General features: G+C 43.1%; 1 protein-coding gene across 1 annotated transcript in view; it reads right to left on the bottom strand.

The window, feature by feature from the left end:
• LOC148151812 (uncharacterized) overlaps positions 1–18,734 on the bottom strand; it is a 30,519-nt gene extending 11,785 nt beyond the window's left edge. The window contains exons 1-2 of the mRNA XM_087992909.1: positions 17,976–18,734; positions 5,934–6,349 (exon numbers count right to left, since the gene is read on the bottom strand). Coding sequence (XP_087849035.1) covers positions 5,934–6,349; positions 17,976–18,734 — 1,175 coding nt within the window. The remainder of the gene's footprint in view (positions 1–5,933; positions 6,350–17,975) is intronic.
• Between the last annotated feature and the right edge of the window lie 2,312 nt (positions 18,735–21,046).

The raw sequence follows: 21,046 nt of genomic DNA, 5'->3' as shown, positions 1-21,046 counted from the left end.
GCTCCCCTACTGACACCTCAGTCACCTGCCCTGCCTTATTTCCCAAGAGTAGGTCAAGTTTTGCACCTTCTCTAGTAGGTACATTCACATACTGAATCAGAAAATTGTCTTGTACACACTTAAGAAATTCCTCTCCATCTAAACCTTTCTCCTTCATCAGGTGGTTGTGGAGAATAAGATTGTAAGACACAGAATTTATAGCAAAAGTTTACAGTGTGATGTAACTGAAATTATATTGAAAAAGACCTGGATTGTTTGTTAAGTCTCTCATCTTCTTAGAATGACCATGTTGGTTTTAGTTCTTTCATTATAAATCCCAGAACCTTCTGTAAATTACATTCTCAAGTGAACTTTAACAATAGGTGCCAGGTTGGCCCCAATAATGCATTAAAGGTGTGAGGTGCCCTGTGTGAGGCTGTCTATGCCCCAATGTTCAGACTGATTCTGATCTAAAAAACGGATTTACAGAATCTTGCATGAATTCATACAGTTTTTGAGCAAAATAAAATGTAATTCTGCAAGTACAAATTCACCCCACAAACTTATGTGTGTGTGTCTGCATCTGGGTGTGTGTGTATGCGGGGAGGTTATGAGTGTCCGTGAGAATGTGTGTGTATGTGCATGTGTGTGAGTGTGAGTGTAAAGGGTGCATGTGTGAGTTTGGGCGTGTATGTGTAAGCATATGAGAGAGGGTCAGTGTGAGTGTATGGGTCTGTAGTAGTGTGTGTGTACATGTGTGTCTGATCTGTTTGAGATTTGCTGGCTGTTTAAAGGTGAGAAGTGGAGGCATGGGGAAGGCCTTGGTGAGTTGCTCATCCTCATTGATAACGTGTTGCAAGCTGAGAAGTACATGGTGTAGTTTTCTTCTCCTGGGAAACGAAGTGTACCCTGTCGGTTCCAGTTCATGTCTGTCTCCTGAGGAGGTCATTAGAATTTCTCACTGTCGCATGTCGGAACTGGTGATCAATGGGGTGGCCCTGTTGGTAAGGGATGATATTCAGTGCGGGGGGACCTAGAATCAGAGGATGTAGATCAGTGTGGATAGAGCTGAGAAATTCTTAGGGTAGAAAGACCCTCTTGAGAGTTATCTATAGGCCCCCAAACAGTAGTATGGATGTAGGGTGTAAGTTGAATAAGGAGCTGAAATTGGCCTGTTGCAAAGATGCTACTACAGTTGTTATGGGGGGATTTCAACATGCAGGTAGACTGGGAGAATCAGGATGGTATTGGACCTCAAGAAAGAGACTTTATGGAGTGCCTCCGAGATGGATTCTTAGAACAGCTGGTGCTGGAGCTTACCAGGGAGAAGGCAATTCTGGATCTGGTATTGTGCAACGAACCAGAATTGATCAGAGACCTCAAAGTGAAGGAGCCATTAGGAGGTAGTGACCATACTACAATAAGCTTCAATCTGCAATTTGAAAGGGAGAGGGTACAATCGGTAGTGACAATATTTCAGTTGAATAAAGGGAACTATGGAGCTATGAGGGAGGAGCTGGCCAAAGTTCAATGGTGCAATACCTTAGCAGAGATGACAGTGGAGGAACAATGGCGGATATTTCTGTGTATAATGCAGAAGTTGCAGGATCAGTTCATTCCAAAAAGGAAGAAAGATCCTAGGAGGAGGCATGGGTGGCCATTGCTGACGAGGGAAGTTAAGAAACATATAAAGTTAAAAGAGAAAAAGTATAACATAGCAAAGATAAGTGGGAAAACGGAGGACTGGGAAGCTTTTAAAGAACAGAGGATTACTAAGAAGGAAATACGCAGAGAAAAAATGAGGTACAAAGATAAACGGGCCAAAAATATAAAGGAGGATAGTAAAAGTTTTTTTAGGTATGTGAATGGGAAAAAAATGCTTAAGACTAAAATTGGGCCCTTGAAGACAGAAACAGGGGAATATATTACCAGGAACAAAGAAATGGCAGAAGAATTGAATTGGTACTTCAGATCTGTCTTCACTGGGGAAGACACAAGCAATCTCCCTGAGGTAACAGTGGCTGAAGGACCTGAACTGAAGGGAATTTATATTTGCCAGGAATTGGTGTTGGAGAGACTGTTAGGTCTGAAGGCTGATAAGTCCCCAGGGCCTGATTGTCTACATCCCAGGGTACTGAAGGAGGTGGCTCTAGAAATCGTGGATGCGTTGGTGATTATTTTCCAGAGTTTGATAGATTCAGGATCAGTTCCTGCGGACTGGAGGGTGGCTAATGTTGTACCACTTTTTAAGAAAGGAGCAAGAGAGAAAGCAGGAAATTATAGACCAGTTAGTCTGACCTCAGTGGTGAGAAAAATGCTGGAGTCAATTATAAAGGATGAAATTACGACACATCTGGATAGCAGTAACAGGATAGGTCAGAGTCAGCATGGATTTATGAAGGGGAAGTCATGCTTGACTAATCTTCTGGAATTTTTTGAGGATGTAACTCTGAAGATGGACAAGGGAGATCCAGTGGATGTAGTGTACCTGGACTTTCAGAAAGCCTTTGATAAAGTCCCACATAGGAGGTTAGTGAGCAAAATTAGGGCGCATGGTGTTGGGGGCAAAGTACTAACTTGGATTGAAAGTTGGTTGGCTGACAGGAAACAAAGAGTAGTGATAAACGGGCTCCATTTTGGAATAGCAGGCAGTGACCAGTGGGGTACTGCAGGGATCAGTGCTGGGACCGCAGCTTTTTACAATATATATTAATATATAGAAGATGGTATTAATAGTAACATTAGCAAATTTGCTGATGATACAAAGCTGGGTGGCAGGGTGAAATGTGAGGAGGATGTTAGGAGACTGCAGGGTGACCTGGACAGGTTAGGTGAGTGGACAGATGCATGGCAGATGCAGTTTAATGTGGATAAATGTATGGTTATCCACTTTGGTGGCAATAACAGGAAGGCAGATTACTACCTAAATGGAGTCAAGTTAGGTAAAGGGGCAGTACAAAGAGATCTGGGTGTTCTTGTACACCAGTCAATGAAGGCAAGCATGCAGGTACAGCAGGTAGTGAAGAAAGCTCATAGCATGCTGGCCTTCATAATAAGGGCTGAAAAATGTGTTGCTGGAAAAGCGCAGCAGGTCAGGCAGCCTGACCTGCTGCGCTTTTCCAGCAACACATTTTTCAGCTCTGATCTCCAGCATCTGCAGCCCTTACTTTCTCCTTCATAACAAGAGGGATTGAGTATAGAAGCAAAGGAATTCTTCTGCAGCTGTACAGGGCCCTGGTGAGACCGCACCTGGAATATTGTGTGCAGTTCTGGTCTCCAAATTTGAGGAAAGACATTCTGGCCATTGAGGGAGTGCAACGTAGGTTCACGAGGTCAATTCCTGGAAGGGGAGGACTATCTTATGTTGAAAGATTGGAGCGACTGTGCTTGTACACCCTTCAGCTTAGAAGACTGAGAGGGGATTTGATTGAGATGTATAAGATTATTAAAGGATTGGACACTCTGGAGGCAGGAAACATGTTTCCGCTGATGGGTGAGTCCTGAACCCAGAGGACACAGCTTAAAAATAAGGGGTCGGCCATTTAGAACAGAGATGAGGAGAAACTTCTTCACCCAGAGAGTGGTGGCTGTGTGGAATGCTCTGCCCCAGAGGGAAGTGGAGGCCCAGTCTCTGGATTTGTTTAAGAAAGAGTTGGATAGAGCTCTCAAGGACAGTGGAATCAAGGGTATGGAGATAAGGCAGGAACAGGATACTGATTGGGAATGATCAGCCATGATCATAATGAATAGTGGTGCAGGCTCGAAGGGCAGAATGGCCTACTGCTGCATCTATTGTCTATTGTCTATTGTCAATGAATTGAGCATCATACCCCATTTTTATGAGGGCATCCTTCAGTATTCTAGGTGCCTGTCACGTTCCTCCTCATCTGAACAGATCCGGTGTATGTGTAGGGCTTGTCCATAGGGGATGGCTGTTTTAATATGTTGGATAAGTGCAGCATCACAAGGTTATCCGTGGATTAGCGGTAGAGTGTGGTGCTGAGGTGTCCATCCTTGATGGAGATGCATGTCCAAGAATGAGACAGATACTAGAGAGTAGTCCATGGTGAGTCTGATGCTGGGATGAAACTCATTGATATCACTGTGTAGTTTTCTGAGTGACTACTCGCCATGGGTCCAGAGGAAGAAAATGTTGTCAATGTACCTGGTGTATAGTATTAGTTGGAGGTCCTGTGAAGAGAAGATGTCTTGTTCGAACCTGTGCATGAAAGTGTTGGCATATTTGGATGCAGATTTGGTCCCCATGGCTGCTCTATGTGTCTGGATGACGAACTGGTTGTCAAAGGTGAAGATGTTGTGGTCGAGGATAAAGCGGATGAGTTGTAGGACGGTGTTCAGAGATTGGCAGTTGTTGGTGTTGAGTACTGAGGCTGTTGCCGCGATGCCATCATTGTGGGGGATGCTGGTGTAGAGTGCGGAAATGTCCATTGTGACGAGGAATGTTCCCGGTTTGATTGGTTCGCGCATGCTGAATTTCTGTAAGAAATCTTGGTGTTGCAACAAAATCTGGGGTCCCCTGTATTTGGATTTGAGAATAAGAGGTATAGTTAGTAAGTTTGCAGATGACACGAAAGTTGGAGGTGTAGTGGACAGTGAAGAAGGTTACCTCAGATTACAACAGGATCTTGATTAGATGGGCCAATGGGCTGAGAAGTGGCAGATTGAGTTTAATTCAGATAAATGTGAAGTGCTGCAGTTTGGGAAAGCAAATCTTAGCAGGACTTATACACTTAATGGTAAGGTTCTAGGGAGTGTTGCTGAACAAAGAGACCTTGGAGTGCAGGTTCATAACTCCTTGAAAGTAGAGTCGCAGGTAGATAGGATAGTGAAGAAGGCGTTTGGTATGCTTTCCTTTATTGGTCAGAGTATTGAGTACAGGAGTTGGGAGGTCATGTCGCAGCTGTACAGGACATTGGTTAGGCCACTGTTGGAATATTGTGTGAAATTCTGGTCTCCTTCCTATCGGAAAGATATTGTGAAACTTGAAAGGTTTCAGAAAAGATTTACAAGGATGTTGCCAGGGTTGGAGGATCTGAGCTACAGGGAGTGGCTGAACAGGCTGGGGCTGTTTTCCCTGGAGCGTCGGAGGCTGAGGGGTGACCTTATAGAGGTTTACAAAATTATGAGGGGAATGGATAGGATAAATAGACAAAGTCTTTTCCCTGGGGTGGGGGAGTCCAGAACTAGAGGGCATAGGTTTAGGGTGAGCAGGGAAAGATATAAAAGAGACCTAAGGGGCACCTTTTTCATGCAGAGGGTGGTACGTGTATGGAATGAGCTGCCAGAGGAAGTGGTGGAGGCTGGTACAATTGCAACCTTTAAGAGGCATTTGGATGGGTATATGAATAGGAAGGGTTTGGAGGGATATGGGCTGGGTGCTGGCAGGTAGGACTAGATTGGGTTAGGATATCTGGTCAGCATGGGCGAGTTGGACCAAAGGGTCTGTTTCCATCCTGTACATCTCTATGACTCTATGACTCTCTGTCTTCGACATAGCGAGAGAGGTTCTCTCACAGAGATCCAATGCCTAATACGGTGGGACATCCCAGTGTGTTAGCTTTGTGTATTTTTGGAAGGCAGTAGAAGTCACCTACGCAAGAAGTCCGTGGGATGAGTGCATGTTGGGAACACTGAAGGACTGAATCCAAAATCCTGATCAATGCATTTAATTCTCGGGTGTGTTCTTTGGTCGGATCAGCTGGTAGTTGCCTGTAGTGTTCCTGGTTGTTCAGTTGCCGGTAAACGTCCTTGCAGTAATCTGTTCTATTTTGAATGACAACGGCTCCTCCTTTATCTGCTGGTTTGATGACAATGTTGTGATTGGTTTTGAGAGCCTGGATGGCATTGCGCTGTGAACGGGTGATGTTTTGCTCTACCTTGTGGTGCAGCTAATGAACCTGGCATTTATATATTTCCTGATGGTTTGAGCGTACATGTCAAGCCCAGGGCAGTAGCCCTCTGGTGGGGTCCGAATTGACTCCTTCTTTGGTCTCGCCTCTATGGATCCCTGCGATGAATGTTCTGGTTCCTCAGTGGGCTTAGTGGGATCACTGCTGGCATCATGAAAGGATTTCCGGAGTCTCATTCGTCTGAAGAATTCCTCCATGTCTGCTGCAAGACCCATGGGGTCCATTTTGGTGGTGGGGCCGAAATTGAGACCCCTGCTAAGAACTTCAATCTCTTCCGGTTGAAGGGTGTGGTCCAATAAGTTGACAGTCGACTTCCCCGCGGTGATATCATGATCCACTGTGGTGCCAGGGTGGGCTTGGCTACTGTTGGTGGTGATGCCTGGTTGCTCCAGTTTTTTGTTCTTGGTGTGCATGTACGTGGTGTAGTTTTGTTGCCTTGCCTATTTGGCAATGTTCCATAACTGCACTGCTGTATCCTGAGTGCAGGCTGAGAGTGTAGACTCCATCTGAATTTCCAGGTTGTGGCGTCTGCTGTAGAGTTGGTGCACGAGATGATGGAGGAGTTTGTGAGAGGTGCGGTGGCAAAGTCTCCGCGTAGTTTGTGTTGTATGTTGACTTGATTCGTAATCATTTTGGGACCTTTCCTGCTTGCCTGCATTTCCGTAGAAACTTGATGTCTGTGTCGATATGTACGATCTTCTTGAAGATCCTCTCCACTTTAAGCTGGCAGCTAGTGGTATTGACGGTAGTCATGATTTGGAGATGCTGGTGTTGGACTGGGGTGTGCAAAGTTAAAAATCACACAACACCAGGTTATAGTCCAACAGGTTTATTTGGAAGCACTAGCTTCAGGAGCACTGCTCCTTCATCAGGTGGTTGTGGAGTATAAGATTGTAGGACACAGAATTTATAACAAAAGTTTACAGTGTGATGCAATTGCAATTATACATTGAAAAAGACCTGTATTGTTTATTAAGTCTCTCATCATTTAGAATGGGCATGTTGGTTTCAATTCTTTCATATGTAAATTCCAGAACTTTCTTAAAGTTACATTCTCAAGTATACTTGAAGAATAAGTGCCATGGTGGCCCAGATAATGCATTGAAGATGTGAGGTGCCCCAATGTTCAGACTGATTCTAATCTAAAAAATGGATTTACAGAATCTTACATGGGTTCATGCAGTTTTTGAGCAAAATAAAATGTAATTCTGCAAGTACAAATTTACAGATCAGCCATGGGGACCAAATCTGCATCCCAATATGCCAACATTTTCATGCACAGGTTTGAACAACACTTCTCCTCTATGCAGAACCTCCAACTAATTCTATACACCAGGTACATTGGCGGCATTTTCTCCTCTGGACTCATGGTGAGGAGTCACTGAAACAACCACACAGGGATATCAACGAGTTTCATCCCACCATCACACTCACAATGGATTACTCTCTAGTATCTGTCTCATTCTTGGACACATGAAACTCCATCAAGTATGGACACCTCAGCACCTCACTCTACCACAAACCCACAGCTAACCTCATGATGCAACCGACAGGGTATCCTTCGTTGTTCCCAGGAGCCGAAAAACTACATCATGTTCTTCGTGACCTGCAACACATTATCAATGAGGATGAGCACCTTGCTAAGACCTTCCCCACACCTTCACTTCTCACCTTTAAATAGCCACCAAACCTTAAACAGATCGTTGTTCATAGCAAATTGCCCAGCTTTCAGAACATCACCATACGATCTTGTAGACGCTGCAAGACGTGTCAGAGTGTGGACATGGACACCACTATTACACTTGGGGACACCTCCCACCATGTATGTGGCAGGTACTCATGTGACTTGGTCAACGTTGTCTATCTCATACGCTGCAGGCAAGGATGCCCTGAGGCATGGTACATTGGTGAGACCGAGCAGAGGCTAAAGCAACAGATGAATGGACAACTCACAACAGTCAACAGACAGGAGTGTTCCCTCCCAGTCGAGAACACTTCAGTGGTCCAGGACATTCAATCTCGGACCTTTGGGTGTCCATCCTCCAAGGCGGAATGCGGGACAGGCAACAACGCAAAGTGATCGAGAGAGGCTGGTAGCCAAGTTCTGTACCCCATGGGAATGGCCTCAACCGGGACCTAGGGTTCATGTCAGACTACAGGTGACCCCACTACACTACACTCACAGACAGGCACACACACTCAGACGCACAGCCACTCCTACAGATACACATGCACACACGCGCATACACACACACTCCTGCAGATCCATACACTCACGCAGACCCTCTCTCATACAAAAGCTCTCTTTCATATGCTCACACATGCACACCCACACTCACAAATGCATGCTGTCACATACTTTACACTCACACTCACACTCACACACAAACACACATTTAAGTTTGTGGGGCGAATTTGTACTTGCAGAATTACATTTAATTTTGCTTAAAAACTGCATGAACCCATCTAAGATTCTGTAAATCCTTTTTTAAAATTATAATCAGTCTCTGAGGACAACTGAGCTCTCAATGCCAGCAAAACCAAAAACTCATTATTGACTTTCAGTGGGATATTACTCATGCCCCCGACACATTAACAGCACAGAGGTGGAATGGGTGGAGAGTGTCAAGTTCCTGGGAGTGGTCATCCACAACAAGCTTTCTTGGACTCTTCATGTGGATGCATTGGTTACAATAGGCCCAACAACGTCTCTACTTCCTCAGGCAGCTGAGGAAATTTGGCATGACAGCGAATACCCATGCCAACTTTTATAGGTGCACCATCGAGAGCATTCTGTCTGGATGTATCACTACCTGGTATGGCAGCTGCACCATTCAAGATCGGAGACAGTTACAGAGTGGTGAACTCAGCCCAGACAATCACAAAGGCCACCCTCCATCTATAGAATCCATCTACCAGGCCCGCTATCAAGGAAAGGCTGCCAGCATTCCCAAAGATCCATCCCACCCTGGCAATGTTTTTCTATAACCTCTACCATCGGGGAGAAGGTACAGAAACCTGAACACACGCACCAGCCGGTTTCATAACAGTTTCTACCCTACTGTTGTTAGAATACTGAATGGACTCACAAACTCTTAACATTCACCTGTACCTGTGTTTTGTTTTTGCTGCTGTTTGCCTATTATTTACTATCTGTGCGACTTAACTCTGTGACCTGCCTGTATTGCTCACAAGACAAAGCTTTTCATTGTGCCTCGGTACATGTGACAATAAATTCAATTCCATTCAATTCACTTCAACATTGGGGCACAGACAGCCTCACACAGGGCACCTCACACCTTCAATACATTATCTGGGCCAACATGGCACCAATTGTTAAAGTTCATTTGAGAATATAACTTCCAGAAAGTTCTGGACTTTACATGTGAAAGAACTGTAACCAACCTGCCCTTTTTAAAAGATGAGCGACTTAACAAACAATCCAGGTCTTTTTCAATATATATTATCAGCTACATTACACTGTAAACATTTGCTATAAATTTTGTACTCTATGATCTTATTCTCCACAACCACCTGATGAAGGAACAGCACTTTGAAAGCTTGCGCTTCCAAATAAACCTGTTGGACTATAACCTGGTGTGGTGTGATTTTTAACTTTGTCCATCCCAGTCCAAAACTGGCACCTCCAAATCATGACCACACAGGAGGGTAAAGGTGTATGTACAAATTGTGAAAGTAAACCTGGAAGGAATATAAAGGCGGACTGAAAATCCTAAAGAAAGCAAAAAGCTGCAGACGCGAGGGATCAGAAACAAAAACAGATATTGCCGGAGAATCTCAGCAGGTGAGGCAGCATCTGTGAAGAGAGAAACCGAGCTAACATTTGGAATCCAGTGAGTTATGAAGAAGGGTCTCTGGACTCAAAAAGTTGACTCTGCTTTCCCTCAACAGATTCTGCCTGACCTGCTGAGTTTTTCTGACAATTTCTGTTTTTGTTTCTCTAGTATCTGCAGTCTTTGCTTTTCTCCAGGAAGTTATGTTTTTGTTTGAGACAGAAAAGCTTCTATAAATGTATAAGAAGAGAAAGGTTAGTGAAGATAAGTGTAGGTTCTTTAGAATCTGAAATAGGAGAATTGATAAACGGGTACAATACTGAGAAATGGGATTAAGTGAGACTTAGAAAGACATGGAGTACTCAGTGATAGTCAGCATGGCTTTATTAAGGGAGCATTGTGTCTTACTAACTTTAAAAAATTTTTGGGCGAGCACATTGATGAACATAGTGCAATTGATGTCTACAGAGATCATAGTAAGGTATTTGATATGCTCGACATGGTAGACTGCTCAGAATAAATAATGACCATGCAGACCACAGCCGGAATATTGTGACATTTTTGGTCCCCTTTTCCAAGGAAAGATTTCCTGCCATTGCACACAATTCAGAGAAGGTACATCAGACTGTTACCAGGAATGGAGAGTCCATCTTCTGAGGAGTAAACTGGACTTGTACTTACTGGAATCTGAAAGACTGAGTGTGATCTTTCTTCAGACATACAAGATTATTGAAGGAATTGACAAGTTAGGTGTGAAGAGGTTGTTTCCCTCATGGAAGAATCCGGAACCCAATGGCATCATCTCAGAGTAAGTGATTGCCTTTTTAATACAGGGATGAGGAGTCATTTCTTTTCTTAGTGGTAGTGAATTTCTGGACTTCTTTGCCTTAGAGGGCTGTCGAAGTTGGGTTGTTAAGTATATTCAGGGTTGTGATAGTCAGATTTTTAATCAGTAAGGGATTTAAGGGTCATGGGCAAAAGACAGGGAAGTGGAGTTGGGGATTATCAACTCAGCCATGATCTCATTGAATCGTGGAACAGACTCGATGGGCTGAGTGGCCTTCTTCTGCTCCTATATCTTCTGGTCTTATTTCCCATATTAATGAATTTCTGCAGCGCATTTTGTAGATGGCAGATGTTGCTGCCACTGTGCGGCGGTGGTGGAGGGAGTGGATATTTGTAAATTCTATGTTCATTAAGATACAAAACTTTTAGATTTCTCTTTTTGTTATCTTTGTAATATCTTGTTTGTACATCCTTAGGTTTGTTCCTTCTGTGCTTTCCTGTCATTTTCAGACTTTCAGTTTCGTAGATAACTGTTTCTCTCTCTTAGTGATTCTGCCATTTGATTTGTTACATCTATCCAAACTTGAACCCTCACTGCCATAGTTCAGTTAAAAACTCTCTCTACTTTCCTGGTTACGGGGTAAGCTGAAACACAGACTCCAGCATGGTCCAAGTGAACACCATCTCAATGGTACAGCTAACCACTTGCCCCAGTAGTCCATGAAGTGAAGTTCACTACCCCCACAGCAGTCTTTCAGTAATAATCCACTTGGGGTTATGTTCTTGAGTTTGCAAAACCTCTATCCTAGTCCTTTTGATGTTTTTGGTGCTGATGTGGGTTATAGCAATTGTGGATCATTAGCCTCAGAAAGTAGCTGTCCAAACTCTGGCACTGAGTAGGCAACTTTACTTATACCCCTCACTATACTATTTCAAACTGCCATGACATTTCTTTTTTTCTCTTCTCATAGAATCATACAGTACACAGGAAGCCCCTTGCTCATCAAATCTGTATCACCAAAAATACTGTACTGTTGACACTAGTTCCACTTCCCCGCACTTGGCCCATAACCTTGAACGTTATGACACTGCAAGTGGTCATTTAAGTATTTTTCAGCCACCTTCCCAGACAATATATTCTAGGTCCTTTTCTGGGTGAGAAAAGTTTTCCTCAAATCCCCTTGCAATCTCCTGCTTTTAGTGTTAAAATCGGTCTATCGGGTCTATCAGTCTTGTCACCCACAGCTCCAACACAGAATTTTCCTCAATTGTAATTTCACTCAATTACTCACACCCTTGAACCTGTTGATTTATGACTATTATCGGAATGTTTTGTGAAGACAGCAGCAAAATATTTATTCATTTCAAGTGCAGTTTACTTATTACCCACCATTAACTCCCCATTCTATTCTCTAGAGGACCAACACTCACTCACTCCTCTATAAATACCTGTCAAAATGCCTGCTCTCTGTTTTTACACGCTTAGTGAGCTTCCTGTCATGCCCTATTTTCTTTATTTTGATTAATCTGCTAGTCACTGTCTGTCCTTTATGTTGTGACTAATCATCTGATCTGCCATGCACCTTGACACAGCTCTATGCTTTTATCTAAGCTCTTTAGGTAACCCCAGACAGTTAATTCTTTTAGAATTTGTTGTTGTACTGGCAGATTATCCCCTTAAAATATCTGCCACCATGTCTCTATTGACCGATTGCTGACCCTGGTATCCCAGTTCATATCAGGTTCACATATTTACAGTTAGATTACTAATCTTCACTTCAGGGTTCTTCCTTTCGTACTGGAGGTAAAATTCAATTATATCGTGTAACTGCTATGGTAAGTCTGATTTCATTAATTAATCCTGTCACATTGCACATACCAAGCCTGATATATCCTGCTCTCTAATCAGTTCCAATATGTGCTGCTCTAAGAAACCATCTTTAAATGTTTATGAACTGTTCATCTGGGCTGCTACAGCCAGTCAGATCTTTGCAGTTTATATGTAGATTAAACTCACCCACAACTATTGCTGTCCTTTTATCACAAGCACCCAATATTTCTCCTAGTACTCTTTGTCCAACATGTTGGTGAATGTCAGGGGGCATGTAGTCCACTCCTATTAGAGACTTCTTCCCCTACATCTCCACCCAAACTGATTTTACATCCTGATCTCCTGATCCAAAGTCATCTCTAACATAGCTAACATGTCATCATTGATTAAAAATGCTATCCCTTCCACCTTTATCTGGTTTCCTATTCATCCTGAATGTCATTTACCCTTCACAATTCAGGACCCAATCCTTGCCACCCTGAAGCCATTTACTTCAATGTACACTATCAATTCAGCTAATTTGGAATGAATGCTAAGTTTATTGAGATATTGAATGTTTAGTTTTGTTAGTTGTAAAATCTATTCTTGATTGTTAGTGTATTCCTAGCTTCTAACTCTCTGCCCTTTCTCCATTACTGGTCCAATGGCCCATGGAACACATTTCTACACTAGTCTTTGAGCCACATATTCAACTCTCTAATTTTACATCCACTAAGTCAATTTGGCTCAGATAGTAATTCCGAGGTTATAACCTTTTGAGATTCTGTTGTTAACGTAGTGCCTAGTTCCTCATCGTTTCTGTACAGAACATCTTTTCTAGTTCTATGTGCATCACATGGATCCCCCCCACTGATCCTGCCTCGTGCACTACGAGTTCCTTTTTGTCCTGAAACCCTGACATTGCGGAGGCAGCACAAGCATCTGGACTTTCTCACTTTTCTGCAGAGAATGGTATCAACCTCTCTCACGATAAATCACCTTATACTGCTGCACTCCAGTTGCTCTGCACCCCCTTGCCTACTTTGCTCATTGTCACAAACTCTTTTCCTCAATTATTAACAAAACCAGAAGACCTGGTCCTATTCTGACACGTCTGACAACGCTCCTGGAATAAAATGCCCATGTAGCCTTTCCCTTTCTGATGTGTCATGTGCAGTGTCCGTAGCTTGGCCCTCGGTTTATAAACTCTGGGCTGAAGCTGCTCAAGTTACAAAGCTTTCCGTGGATGTGTTTGAGCTGGATCATTCTTGCATCCATGTGTTCCTACATCCTGCCGCCAAAACATATTACCTGGCTTCTTCGATGTGTCTTACATGCCATTTAAAAAATATTTTTCTATTAATTCAATGGCTAGTTCTTGCACTATGTTTGTTCCTGGTATTACATAGGTCATAGTGGAACATTTAAACAAATTTATTTTATTAATTTCAATCAATAAATTAGGTTTTTTCATGAGTGGTTAATGAGTAAAACCTGATTTTCTCCCAAATCATTTCTGAATTAAAGATAGTGCATTCTCTCATCAGAGAGAGAGAGAGAGAGATGACTGGTGATGGTTTAACTTAAAAGTCAACACACCTCAGGTGAAGAGAGAGGTTGAGAAGGCAGGATTTTCATGATAACTATAGTGATTGTAACAAGGTCAGTCAGGTGGACCTCATAGAATATGAGTTCCCTGATTGCTGCTGTTAATCTGGTCCAGTCAGGGAGCCCTGGCTGACAGATATAAACAGGTGTGTCAAATGTTCTGTTCACTCTGAGAGCTGGCTCTGAGGGAGCTGGATCAGTGTCAAGGACTCTACACGTGTAAGTAAAGGGAGACTTGGTGATGGGATACGGGCCTCTGTGAAGTTATTTCAATAACCTTAGCCAGGCGAGAATTGAACCCATGCCGTTGGAGTTAATCTGCATCACAAACTAGCGCTATTGCAAATGCCTCAAGGAAATAATCTTCAAAAAGGCCTGATCTTTTAAAAGGCCATGAAAAATCCCATATCACCACCAGGGGGCATAATTTTACTACTTTATTTTATGGCACCACATATCTCACTATCAAGATTTAACTCAGACTTTATCAGTGTCTGATCTCGTAACAGGTTAATAGAGTGAATATTATTCTAGTTTTTTCAGGTTAGATATGTTTATTTGTTTTGATTTAATCTGACACGGAAATAGAAGAATTCTATTTACAAAGTACCTGAAAGGTTTGTGCAATTTCGTTCATGGGAATTTGTCATAATAATGTTAAGCCTTGCAATTAGCAAAATGCTCACATCAATTAATTGAATGTGGTAAAATTTCAAACTATTTTAACAATGCCTAGAATAAAATGTTGAACTGATAGTCTGATTTATAAAAAGCAAAAGTACTATGGATGCTGTTTGCAAAGTTTATAATGTATAAACTTTATTAAAATTTATAAAATCAGATTTTTATGTTCCTTGATAAACCACTGAAATGTATTCACTTCAGCTGTATGTTAAATCTAACAAAGGTCTGAACAAAACCAAAGAATCTTACAGCACAGGAGGTGGCCATCTGGCTCATTGTATCAATGCCAACTCTTGGAAAGAGCCACCTAATTAGCTGCACTTCCCTGCTCTTTCCTGACAGCTCTGTAATTTTCTTCCCATTAAATATTGATCCAATTTCCCTTTGAAGATTATTACAGAGTCTGCTTCCATCACCTTTTCAGGCAGTGATTCTCAGATCCTAATAACTTGCTGCAGAGAAAAAGAATTCACCTCATCTCCTCCAGACGTTTCATTTTAAGCTTTATTTTATCTTAAAATGATATACTCTGATTACCAACCTTCCTGCTTGTAGAAACAATGTTCTCTTACTCTTAGTTCTTAAAAACAACTCCAACAGTTATTAGATTTGGCAGGAATGAAATTTTAATTTTAAATGCTAAAGTTAAGTTTTTACTTTCAAAGTTAAACTTTTGGAGTCAGAGGGGTTACTTGACAGAAATTAATGATTTTATATATATATATATATATATATATACCTGTAACAAGTTACGTGCACCTGAGTGCACCCAGCTTTCCTCCTTTTTTCTATCATGTTTGGTTGTGAATTAAAGGGGAAGTATCATCGAAAGAGCTCATGGTCTCACATGGATTTCAATGCAGAGTTTATTCGGGATGCAGAAGATAAAGTCAGCAAGCTCTAACCAGAGCATAGGGCTGCTTTGTTATTGGAGAGATGCCTGGTGAGGGTCATCACACCTGAGATGAGGGGAGAGATTGGGAATCAGACTCCTTCAGGCTAACCTCAGCCAGTGTGGGAATTGAACCCACACTGCTAATATCCTTTTGCATTATAAGTCAGCCATGCAGCTAACTAAGCTAATTTGTGGAATGAAGCAGCTGAGTTTTTGTTAAGGTTCTGCTTGGCAGACTAGCCAGGAAAGTAACATTCAGTGGAATCCAAATCAGAGTGACAGATTGGATACAAAATTGGCTTTGTGGTGGGAAACAAAAGCCAATGGGTGTTTGAAAAGCAGAAAGCTATTTCCAGTGGAGTTTCACAAGGAATTGCACCGAATCTTCAGCAGTTTGCAATATTAAATAATTTAAACTTAAATGTTGTAAACATATTGCGCATTATGCAAATTTGGGTGTTTGGTTCGGGTAAGGGGGTACAAATGTTTCCGTATGGTGTAAGTTGCCTTGAGCCCCACAGCCCCTTTTAAATGGCTCGAAGAAAACCATCTGGGACAAATCGTGACTTCCCTGTTTTCATGAGTTCAACTATTACTGGACCAAAAGTGCTTCTGTGATCTTTCCTCTGGCGGCACAGTGGCACAGTGGTTAGCACTGCTGCCTCACAGCGCTGGAGACCCGGGTTCAATTCCCGCCTCAGGCGACTGACTGTGTGGAGTTTGCACGTTCTCCCCGTGTCTGCGTGGGTTTCCTCCGGGTGCTCCGGTTTCCTCCCACAATCCAAAGATGTGCAGGTCAGGTGAATTGGCCATGCTAAATTGCCCGTAGTGTTAGGTAAGGGGTAAATGTAGGGGTATGGGTGGGTTGCGTGTCGGTGTGGTCTTGTTGGGCCGAAGGGCCTGTTTCCACACTGTAAGTAATCTAAAAAAAAAGTACTTTACAAATATTTTGTAAACTTCAAAGTTTCCATGTTTTGTTTCTTCTCAGGTATATGGTTTTGTGTGCATGGTAGTCTTTATTTGAAATGATACAATATGCATACATATAAATCTATGTTTGTATTTATTTATTTATTTATTTTTGAGTAAGTTTACCTTTGTTTACAAACCAGTTATTTGTTGTTGATGAAAGAAATCTGTCTGACACAGTCAGAAATCTGTATTGTTGTGGTTCTGTTCGCCGAGCTGGGAATTTGTGTTGCAGCCGTTTCGTCCCCTGTCTAGGTGACATCCTCAGTGCTTGGGAGCCTCCTGTGAAGCGCTTCTGTGATCTTTCCTCCGGCATTTGTAGTGGTTTGAATCTGCCGCTTCCGGTTGTCAGTTCCAGCTGTCTGTTGCAGTGGTCGGTATATTGGGTCCAGGTCGATGTGCTTATTGATTGAATCTGTGGATGAGTGCCATGCCTCTAGGAATTCCCTGGCTGTTCTCTGTTTGGCTTGTCCTATAATAGTAGTGTTGTCCCAGTCGAATTCATGTTGCTTGTTTTCTGCTTGTGTGGCTACTAAGGATAGCTGGTCGTGTTGTGTCGTGGCTAGTTGGTGTTCATGGATGCGGATTGTTAGCTGTCTTCCTGTTTGTCCTATGTAGTATTTTGTGCAGTCCTTGCATGGGAGTTTGTACACTACATTGGTTTTGCTCATGCTGGGTATCGGGTCCTTCGTTCTGGTGAGTTGTTGTCTGACAGTGGCTGTTGGTTTGTGTGCTGTTATGAGTCCTAGTGGTCGCAGTAGTCTGGCTGTCAGTTCGGAAATGCTCTTGATGTATGGTAGTATGGCTAGTCCTTTGGGTTGTGGCATGTCCTCGTTCCGTTGTCTTTCCCTTAGGCATCTGTTGATGAAATTGCGCAGGTATCCGTTTTTGGCGAATACATTGTAGAGGTGTTCTTCTTCCTCTTTTTGTAGTTCTGGTGTACTGCAGTGTGTTGTGGCCCTTTTTAATAGTGTCTTAATGCAACTTCTTTTGTGTGTGTTGGGGTGGTTGCTTTCATAGTTCAGGACTTGGTCTGTGTGTGTGGCTTTCCTGTCTACCTTTGTGGTGAATTCTCCATTCGGTGTTCTCTGTACCATCACGTCTAGGAATGGGAGTTGGTTGTCCTTTTCTTCCTCTCTAGTGAATCGGATTCCTGTGAGTGTGGCGTTGATGATCCGACGTGTGTTCTCTATTTCTGTGTTTTTAATTATTACAAAGGTGTCATCCACATATCTGACCTAGAGTTTGGGTTGAATTTGCGGTAAGACTGTTTGTTCTAATCTTTGCATTACCGCTTCTGCTATGAGTCCAGAGATGGGTGAGCCCATGGGTGTGCCATTGATTTGTTCATATATTTGGTTGTTGAATGTGAAGTGTGTTGTGAGGCACAGGTCCAGTAGTTTGAGTATGCCGTCTTTGTTGATAGGTTCAATGTCCTGTTGTCTGTTCTGTATGTCCAGCAGGTTGGCTATTGTTTCTCTGGCTAAGGTTTCGTCGATAGAGGTGAACAGTGCCGTTACGTCGAATGAGACCATAGTTTCTTCCTTGTCTATGTGTATGTTTCTGATGATGTCCAAGAATTGCTGTGTTGACTGTATAGAGTGTCTGGATCTACTGATCAGGTGTTTCAGTTTCTGCCGTAGTTCTTTAGCTAGTTTGTGTGATGATGTCCCTGGTAGTGACACTATGAGTCTGAGTGGGATGTCTGGTTTGTGCACTTTAGGTAGTCCATAGAATCTGGGGGTGTTGTTGCTTTCAGGATTCATTCTCTGTTGGTCAGACCTGGTTATCTGTCTGTTTTTTTGTAGATTCCTTAGTGTGTTGTTTATCCTATTGGTGAGCTGTGGGGTGGGGTCAAACTCCCTCTTTTGGTAGGTGTTGGTATCTGCAAGTAGTTGCGCTTTTTGGATGTACTCTGCTTTGTCCAGGATGACCGTCATTCTGCCTTTGTCTGCTGGTAGTATGATTATGTTCTTATCGTTTCTTAGTGATTTTAGTGCTCCCCTCTCCTTGGTGTTGAGGTTGTGTGTTTGTCTTTTCCTTGTTATCAGAGGTACGATATTTTGTGTCACTGTTTGTTGTGTCTCTTCTGTCAGCCCATTGTTCCTGAGTGTGCATTCAAGTGCTGCTAGGAGGTCTGCTGTCTTGGTGTCCCTGTGGTTGTAGTTGAGTCCCTTGGCCAGTATTGTTCCTTCCGTGTCTGTGAGCTGTCTGTGGGAGAGGTTTCTAACCCAGGTGTGTGTTGTGGTGTCCTTTCTGTTGTGTGTTAGTTTGGCCATTTTTTCTTTTAGTGCTGTTTTTTTGTGGCGTGTGGTCCTGTTCTGTCCTATGGTGACGGCCTGTTCTATGGTCTGGGTCCATTCCTGATTGGTGGTTTTTGAAATTAACGATTTTTGGCGCGCAATTTCTTGTCTGTATTTGTGAAGTCTGTTGTGAGCGTCTGTAATCATTACCTGGATCATCCTGAATCCGTTCTGTCTGGCTGTATCCCTGGCTTGTGGGTTGTTGACTGGTGGTCTGTATCTGACACATGGTGGAAGGATTCGATTCTTTCAGCATTCATGCAGGAACCGGAGTTGTTCGTATGTGGCGCTGAGGCGGTTAGCGCCGGATTCCCATTTCCTGGCTTGTCTTAGCGTCTCTCGCCCATAGGTGTTCAAAGTATGTGAGAAGATTTGTAGCTCGGGTGCTCTTTGTTCGCCGAGCTGGGAATTTGTGTTGTAGATATTTCATCCCCTGTCTAGGTGACATCCTCAGTGCTTGGGAGCCTCCTGTGAAGCGCTTCTGTGATCTTTCCTCCAGCATTTGTAGTGAAACCTGAAAGCAACAACACCCCCAGATTCTATGGACTACCTAAAGTGACAAACCAGACATCCCACAGACCCATAGTATCACTACCAGGGACACCATCACACAAACTGGCTGAAGAACTACAGCAGAAACTGAAACACCTGATCAGCGGATCCAGACACTCTATACAATCAACACAGGAATTCTTGGACATCATCAGAAATATATACATAGACATGGAAGAAACCATGGTCTCATTCGATGTAATGGCACTGTTCACCTCTATCGACAAAACCCTAGCCAGAGAAACAATAGCCAACCTGCTGGACATACAGAACAGACAACAGGACGTTGAACCTATCAACAAAGACGGCATACTTAAACTACTGGACCTGTGCCTCACAACACACTTCACATTCAACAACCAAATATATGAACAAATCAACGGCACACCCATGGGCTCACCCATCTCTGGACTCATAGCAGAAGCGGTAATGCAAAGTTTGAACAAACTGTCTTACCGTAAATTCAACCCAAACTCTGGGTCAGATATGTGGATGACACCTTTGTAATCATTAAAAACACAGAAATAGAGAACACACACCGGATCATCAACGCCACACTCACAGGAATCCGATTCACTAGAGAGGAAGAAAAGGACAACCAACTCCCATTCCTAGACGTGATGGTACAGAGAACACCAAACGGAGAATTCACCACAAAGGTACACAGGAAAGCCACACACACAGACCAAGTCCTGAACTACGAAAGCAACCACCCCAACACACATAAAATAAGTTGCATCAAGACACTATTCAAAAGGGCCACAACACACTGCAGTACACCAGAACTGCAAAAAGAGGAAGAAGAACACCTCTACAATGTATTCGCCAAAAACGGATACCTGCGCAATTTCATCAATAGATGCCTAAGGGAAAGATAACGGAATGAGGACATGCCGCAACCCAAAGGACTAGCCACACTACCATACATCAGGAGCATCTCGGAACTGACAGCCAGACTACTGTGACCACTAGGACTTATAACAGCACACAAACCAACAGCCACTCTCAGACAACAACTCACCAGAACAAAGGACCCTTTACCCAACATGAGCAAAACCAATGTAGTGTACAAAATCCCATGCAAGGACTGCACAAAACACTACATAGGACAAACAGGAAGACAGCTAACGATCCGCATCCATGAACACCAACTAGCCATGAAACGACACGACCAATCTATCCTTAGTAGCCACACATGCAGATGTATAGCAACATGAATTCGACTGGGACAACACTACTATTGTAGGACAAGCCAAACAGAGAACAGCCAGGGAATTCCTAGAGGCATGGCACTCATCCACAGATTCAATCAATAAGCACATCGACCTGGACCCAATATACCGACCACTGCAATGGACAGCTGGAACTGACAACCGGAAGCGGCAGAGACAAACCACTACAAATGCCGGAGGAAAGATCACAGAAGCGCTTCACAGGAGGCCCCCAAGCACTGAGGATGTCACCTAGACAGGGGACGAAACGTCTGCAACACAAATTCCCAGCTCGGCGAACAGAACCACAACAACGAGCACCCGAGCTACAAATCTTCTCCCAAACTTAGAAATCTGTATAATTGGCTGTTACACCAGATTAATTAAATTAATTAACTTGAGGTGACCAGTGGAGGAGTGGGACTATGAAGTAAAGCCATGTTACGTTGAACCTCAGCTGTAATGCAAAATGCACGGATTGATATCCTTTTATATTTTAAATTTCTATCGTTCAATATATTTCAC

This window comes from Chiloscyllium plagiosum, unplaced genomic scaffold (assembly GCF_037043375.1).
Source record: "Chiloscyllium plagiosum isolate Xiang-an unplaced genomic scaffold, Cpla_swu_hap1 HiC_scaffold_2, whole genome shotgun sequence".
Taxonomy (NCBI): Eukaryota; Metazoa; Chordata; class Chondrichthyes; order Orectolobiformes; family Hemiscylliidae; genus Chiloscyllium; species Chiloscyllium plagiosum.
This window is presented reverse-complemented; position numbering and strand designations above follow the sequence as displayed.